Source organism: Mobula hypostoma, chromosome X1 (assembly GCF_963921235.1).
Source record: "Mobula hypostoma chromosome X1, sMobHyp1.1, whole genome shotgun sequence".
NCBI lineage: Eukaryota > Metazoa > Chordata > Chondrichthyes > Myliobatiformes > Myliobatidae > Mobula > Mobula hypostoma.
Genome location: NC_086128.1, coordinates 65377866 through 65385235, shown reverse-complemented (window position 1 = coordinate 65385235; position 7370 = coordinate 65377866). Strand labels below are relative to the sequence as shown.

Genomic DNA, 7370 nt, shown 5'->3' with positions numbered 1-7370 from the left:
CTCAGGACCCACACCACCAGGTTCAGGAATAGTTATTACCCCTCAACCATCAGGAAGGAGGTACAGGAGCCTCAGGACCCACACCACCAGGTTCAGGAACAGTTATTACCCCCTCAACCATCAGGAAGGAGGTACAGGAGCCTCAGGACGCACACCACCAGGTTCAGGAACAGTTATTACCCCCTCAACCATCAGGAAGGAGGTACAGGAGCCTCAGGACCCACACCACCAGGTTCAGGAACAGTTATTACCCCTCAACCATCAGGAAGGAGATACAGGAGCCTCAGGACTCACACCACCAGGTTCAGGAGCAGTTATTACCCCTCAACCATCAGGAAGGAGGTACAGGAGCCTCAGGACCCACACCACCAGGTTCAGGAACAGTTATTACCCCGCAACCATCAGGAAGGAGGTACAGGAGCCTCAGGACTCACACCACCAGGATCAGGAGCAGTTATTACCCCTCAACCATCAGGAAGGAGGTACAGGAGCCTCAGGACCCACACCACCAGGTTCAGGAACAGTTATTACCCCTCAACCATCAGGAAGGAGGTACAGGAGCCTCAGGACTCACACCACCAGGTTCAGGGACAGTTATTACCCCTCAACCATCAGGAAGGAGGTAGAGGAGCCTCAGGACCCACACCACCAGGTTCAGGAACAGTTATTACCCCTCAACCATCAGGAAGGAGGTACAGGAGCCTCAGGACTCACACCACCAGGTTCAGGGACAGTTATTACCCCTCAACCATCAGGAAGGAGGTAGAGGAGCCTCAGGACCCACACCACCAGGTTCAGGAACAGTTATTACCCCTCAACCATCAGGAAGGAGGTAGAGGAGCCTCAGGACCCACACCACCAGGTTCAGGAACAGTTATTACCCCTCAACCATCAGGAAGGAGGTACAGGAGCCTCAGGACTCACACCACCAGGTTCAGGAGCAGTTATTACCCCTCAACCATCAGGAAGGAGGTACAGGAGCCTCAGGACCCACACCACCAGGTTCAGGAACAGTTATTACCCCTCAACCATCAGGAAGGAGGTACAGGAGCCTCAGGACTCACACCACCAGGTTCAGGGACAGTTATTACCCCTCAACCATCAGGAAGGAGGTAGAGGAGCCTCAGGACCCACACCACCAGGTTCAGGAACAGTTATTACCCCTCAACCATCAGGAAGGAGGTACAGGAGCCTCAGGACTCACACCACCAGGTTCAGGGACAGTTATTACCCCTCAACCATCAGGAAGGAGGTAGAGGAGCCTCAGGACCCACACCACCAGGTTCAGGAACAGTTATTACCCCTCAACCATCAGGAAGGAGGTACAGGAGCCTCAGGACCCACACCACCAGGTTCAGGAACAGTTATTACCCCTCAACCATCAGCCTCTTGAACCAGCGGGGATAACTTCACTCAACCCGTCACTGAACTGTTCCTATAGCCAACGGACTCACTCTCAAGGATGCTTCATCCCGTTCCCTGGATATTTATTGCTTATTTATTTATTATTATTATTATTTCATTCTTTTTGATTTTGTGCAGTTTGTGGTCTATTGCACTGGCTAAGCGCAAAAGTTGGTGTGGTCTTCCATCGATTCTGTTATGGATCTATTGAGTATGCCCGTAACAAAACATATCTGAGGGGTATATATAGTGACATACAGCATTGTGACATAAAAGTTTTAGACATACATCTAGGCTGTCTGAGAATTTTGCACACAGTACTGTGTCTGTTAGTGTGAAGTAAAGAGCGAATTTGTAAATCCGGCGGGAGTAAAGGTGAGGGAGGGGTGTGGGGACAGGTGGCAGAGAAGGAGTGTCAGGGGCGGGCACAGACACACTCAGCCCTGAGACGTCAGGCCAGGTCATTTGATTCCAAACAATCGGTTTATTGATCATTTACAGAACGTCTCTCTGGTGCTTCCCTCTCCCTTCCCCTTTTCCCAACCATGACTCCCCCCTTCCCACTCTCAGTCCACAATAGAGACCCAGATCAGAATCGGGTTTATCATCACTCAGATATGTCATAAAATTTGTTTTTTTTTTGCAACCGCAGTACAGTGCAATACATAAAATTACTACGGTACTGTGTAAAAGTCTTCGGCAGCCCTAGCTATATAGATGTGCGCGCCTGACGCTTTTGAACGTGACTGCTTTTGTGCAGATAATACATTTACTCTGATATGTGGACTCCCTTATCGTTATGATATCCTGTCGTGCTCAAAGGCTGGCGTACTAAATTATCCAGGAAACTTTTAAAAAAATTAATAATCAGGAACCTGCGGTGCAGTTTCAGTTACATCACGTGACGGCCTCTTCGTCCCACTGAAACTCTCTTACCCCAACCTGGCCAACCTGTTCACTAAGTTTCTGGCGAGCAGGCCCACCTGTTTATGATAGCGACACAGTAACTTATAACGCCACCTTTCACCTTCCAAGGAGCTTCACAAAAGGTATGTCAGCTGACTGCTCTTGACACCGAAATGTGGTGAAATCGAGGTTTTATCAGCGTCATCTTTCAAGGGAATCGCTGAGTCCCAGTATCAATGGGATCACAGTTATTCACGCGGCTCGGGAATAGACACACACACACACCCACCCCGGCACGTAACCAGAATTCCGTTCCCGTGACCCAGTTTTGTTTTCCAGGCCTTCTTGTTGTCCAAACATAACTCAGTATTTTATTTGTACTTTAAACATAATGTGGCTCTCGCCTTTTTTTAGCAAAATAATATATAATGTTAATTACAAGTACCAATTTCGTTTATTCACGTAAAAACACTGCGTGATTTACAGACCAATAAACTCTCTCTCTCGCACATAAAAGCACATTTAGACACACACACACACACACACACGGACAGACACAGAGAGACAGGCACACACACAAACATATACACGCAGACAGACACACAGAGACACGCACACACATACACACAGACACACACACAAAGTCATATACATACACACACACAGACATATACATATACACCTAGACAGACACACAGAGACACGCATACACACACACATGCACACACACAAAGACATACCTACACACACGGTCAGACACACAGAGACACACACAGACACACTTGCGAGCACACGCACGCGCAGAGACACGAGAAAGACACGAGATGCTGGAAATTCAGAGCAACACACACACACAAAATAAACGCTGGAGGAACTCAGCAGGTCAGGCAGCGTCTATGGAGATGAGTGAAGAGTGGACGTTCGGGACGAGCTCCTTTATCAGGACTCAGACACAGACAGACACACACACACACACACACACACACAGTAGGTCGGTTAAGTCACGGTAGACCTGTCCGGACAGCGACAGCCGCTCTCCGGCCTCCGGAGCGCACCGTTCATTCCCGCAAATCAAGTCTCTAGTCACACCTGGAAACCGGTCGCTTTCGGGGCTGCATTCACTGTGAAGCCAATGTCCATTGCGAGCCAAAAACAGCGATAAGCTGCCTCTCCTGAAGTTCAAACGCGGTCGGGGAAATGAACCCCAGGTGGGTCGCGGGGGTTAACCCTTTAAAGCCATTCCATGACCAGATTGTCCTTAACCCATCACGCAAATTGTAGTTCAACTGGGCCGAATGGTTGATTGTCCTTTTCGGTCCCCCCAGGCTTCAGTCGAGTGTTAACCCATTGAGGGGATGCCCCGGAACGCCCTCCGTGCGCTGTGGGCTGGAATCCTCCCATTTGGGATAGCCACGGGAAGTCAGTCTCTGGATGGGAGCGCTCGGCGCTCCGGCCGGCTGTCAGCGATTCTCTCCGGCGTCGGCCCCGGCCTCCGCCTGGCTGAATAAGCCGGGGTTTTCGGACAGACTCGAGCGCACCTTCTTCTTTTCCTTGAAGCGGCCCGAGTTGGAGACTCGGACGTGCCGGCCCTTGGTGCTCTTGTCCACGATCTTCTCCAGCCGGGCCTCGAGCTGGGAGTCGCCCCGGCTCTCCCTGTCGGCGCCCTCGGTGTTACTGCTCTGCTCGACCGGCAGCTCGCTCAGCACCTTGGAGCCGCTTTTCTTGCGCAGGAAGGTGAACTTCCACCAGCTGTGAGGACCCCCGTCACCCATGGCGGCTGGAACTCACTTCTGTCCGGTCACTGAGAGAAAAGCGCTGTTCGTCTCCCGTCCCGTCCTCTCTGCACAGCCTCTCGGACAGTTACAGGTGAGTGTCTCACCTGCCCAGGTGTGAATGAAACTGCAGCGCTCTCGGTCACGTGGCGGGCTGCTCTGTGCCGGGGAGGGAGAGGTTCCGCCACATATATATACATATAAAAAAAAAGATAAACCCCGCCCCACCCACGCCCTGACCCGGGACAGGACGCGAGGGCATCGCTGGCAGGGATCCAGGAGGCGAGTCGGAGAGACACGGGGGGGTGGGCGGGCGGCAGTCAGCATCCACTGGAGGAACTCAGCGGGTCGAGCGGCGTCCGTGGGCAGCTCAGTTACTTTCCCCAAATCAGTAAGGCTGATCGACACCTCCACCCCCTAACCCACCCGTCCACACCCCCAATCGCCCGCTGATCCACCCTACCCCACACCCCCAACCACCACCACTTTATCATTTCCTTTCAGAGTCACCTCATGTACAGACACTCCTGTGCCCAGCGTCACTTTATGGACACACAATCAATCTGTGTATATAAACTATCTTAAGTGTTTATTCGCTCTTCCGTTATTCGCCATGCCGTATGACGAGGGCGATCACGGTCTTTCCGTGATCATGATTGTCCTTGGCAATTTTTTTTCTGCTGAAGTGGTTTGCCATCGCCTTCTTCTGGGCAGTGACTTTACAAGACGGGTGACCCCCCCCCCCCCGGCCATTATCAATACTCTCCAGAGATTGTCTGCCTGGCGTCAGGACTTGTGATCTGCACCGGCTGCTCGTACAACCGTCCACCACCTGACTCCACGGTTTCATGTGACCCTGATCGGGGGCTAAGCAGGCGCTACACCTTGCCCAAGGGTGACCTGCAGGCTAGCGGAGGGAAGAAGCGCCTCACGCCTCCTTTGATCGCCCACAATCATACAACAGGGCACATAACGAACAAACCTAATAACTTGGCCACTGAGTGTGTGTCCGTGACCTTCTGCTGCTGTAGCCCGTCCACTTCAAGGTTCGACATGTCGTGCGTTCAGAGATGCCCTTCTGCACATCACTGTGGTTATTTGAGTTACCGTCAGCTTGAACCAGTCTGGCCCTTCTCCTCTGACCTCTCTCGTTAATGAGACATTTCCCCCCAACAGAACTGCCGCTCACCGGAAGTTTTTCTTTGTTTTTCACGCCATTCTCTGCAAACTCCAGAGCCTGCTGTGCGTGTAAATCCCAGGAGATCCAGCAGTTTCTGAGATAATCATCTGGCACCAACATAAAAGAGTCACTTAGATCACATTTCTTCCCCCATTCTGATGTTTGGTCCAAACAACAACTGAACCTCTTGACCGTGTCTGTGTGCTATTATGCAGTGAGATGCGGCCACCTGGTTGGCTGATCAGATATTTGTATTAACGAGCAGCTGCATCTGATAAAGTGGCCACTGATTTACATAGAAACATAGAAAATAGGTGCAGGAGTAGGCCATTCGGCCCTTCGAGCCTGCACCGCCATTTATTATGATCATGGCTGATCATCCAACTCAGAACCCCGCCCCAGCCTTCCCTCCATACCCCCTGACCCCTGTACCCACAAGGGCCATATCTAACTCCCTCTTAAACATAGCCAATGAACTGGCCTCAACTGTTTCCTGTGGCAGAGAATTCCACAGATTCACCACTCTCTGTGTGAAGAAGTTTTTCCTAATCTCGGTCCTAAAAGGCTTCCCCTCTATCCTCAAACTGTGACCCCTTGTTCTGGACTTCCCCAACATCGGGAACAATCTTCCTGCATCTAGCCTGTCCAATCCCTTTAGGATCTTATACGTTTCAATCAGATCCCCCCTCAATCTTCTAAATTCCAACAAGTACAAGCCCAGTTCATCCAGTCTTTCTTCATATGAAAGTCCTGCCATCCCAGGAATCAATCTGGTGAACCATCTTTGTACTCCCTCTATGGCAAAGATGTCTTTCCTCAGATTAGGGGACCAAAACTGCACACAATACTCCAGGTGTGGTCTCACCAAGGCCTTGTACAACTGCAGTAGTACCTCCCTGCTCCTGTACTCGAATCCTCTCACTATAAATGCCAGATTTGTGGCTAAACTTGGAGTAGGCAATAAACAAGAAAAAAATCTGCAGATGCTGGAAACCCAGAGCAACACAAACAAAATGCTGGAGGATCTCAGCAGGTCAGGCAGCATCTGTGGAAACAGTTGATGCTTCTGGCCGAGGCCCATCTTCAGGATGAAGAAGGAAGACGGAAGATGCCAAAATAAAAAGGTCGGGGTGGATGCGGGGGGGGGGGAGGAAGGAGGATAGCTGGAGGGTGATAGGTGAAGCCAGGTGGGTGGGAAAGGTCAAGGGCTGGAGAAGAAGGAATCTGATTGGAGAGGAAAGTGGACCATGGGAGAAAGGGGAAGGAGGAAGAGACCAGGGAGAAGTAATAGGCAGGTGAAGAGAGGTAAAAGGTCATAGTGGGGAATAGAGGAAGGGGGGATTTGTTTACCTGAAGGAGAAATTAATGTTCATGCCATCAGGTGGATGGAATATAAAGTGTTGCTTCTTCACCTTGAGAGTGGCGTCACCTTGGGACAAGAGGAGGCCATGGACTGACATCCCGGACTGTGAACGGGAACAGACGTTGGAACGAGAATTAAAATGTTTGGCCAGCAGGAAGTCCGGCTTGTGGCAGACGGTGCAGAGGAGCTCGACGAAGCACCCCCTCCCCCCCCCAATTTACGACAGGTCTCTCCAGTGTAGAGGGGGACGCGTTAGATGACCCCAGCAGATTCACAGGTGAAGAGTTGGCTCACCTGGGAAGACTGCTTGGCGACCTGAATGGAGGTGAGGGGAGAGGTGTGTGGGCAGGTGGGGCACTTTGGCCACTTGCAGGGACAAGGGCTGGGAGGGAGATGAGTGGGGAGGGATGAATGGACAATGGAACCACAGAGGGAGCAGAGGGTGGGGAGGAAGAGTTAAAGATATGCTTAGTGGTGGGATCTCTTGGAGATGGCAGTAGTTGTGGAGGACGATGTGCTTAATGCAGATGTCGTAGGTAAGTTCTATCACTGTTAAGGCAGTGGGAAGATGGGGTGAGTACGGATGTGTGGGAAATGGAGAAGATCGAGTCAGGGTGGCAGCAATTGTAGGCGGGGGAGAACCCCCATTCTTTATAGAAGGAGGACATCACTGATTTCCCGACAACAGATGCAGCGGAGGTGAAGAAACTGAGATGCTGAGGATGTTCTACGAGTCTGTGGTGGC

At 51.4% G+C, this 7370-nt stretch overlaps 1 protein-coding gene across 1 annotated transcript; it reads right to left on the bottom strand.

Moving 5' to 3' along the window:
* Positions 1–1982: 1982 nt before the first annotated feature.
* LOC134340114 (proline-rich protein 15-like protein) lies at positions 1983–4233 on the bottom strand. The gene has a single exon (XM_063036981.1). The coding sequence runs from the start codon at positions 4080–4082 to the stop codon at positions 3771–3773; it is 312 nt and encodes a 103-aa protein (XP_062893051.1). The 5' UTR covers positions 4083–4233; the 3' UTR covers positions 1983–3770.
* Between the last annotated feature and the right edge of the window lie 3137 nt (positions 4234–7370).

Excerpts from the sequence above, each read along its gene's own strand:
- LOC134340114 (XM_063036981.1), bottom strand. The coding sequence starts at position 4,082 with ATGGGTGACGGGGGTCCTCACAGCTGGTGGAAGTTCACCTTCCTGCGC.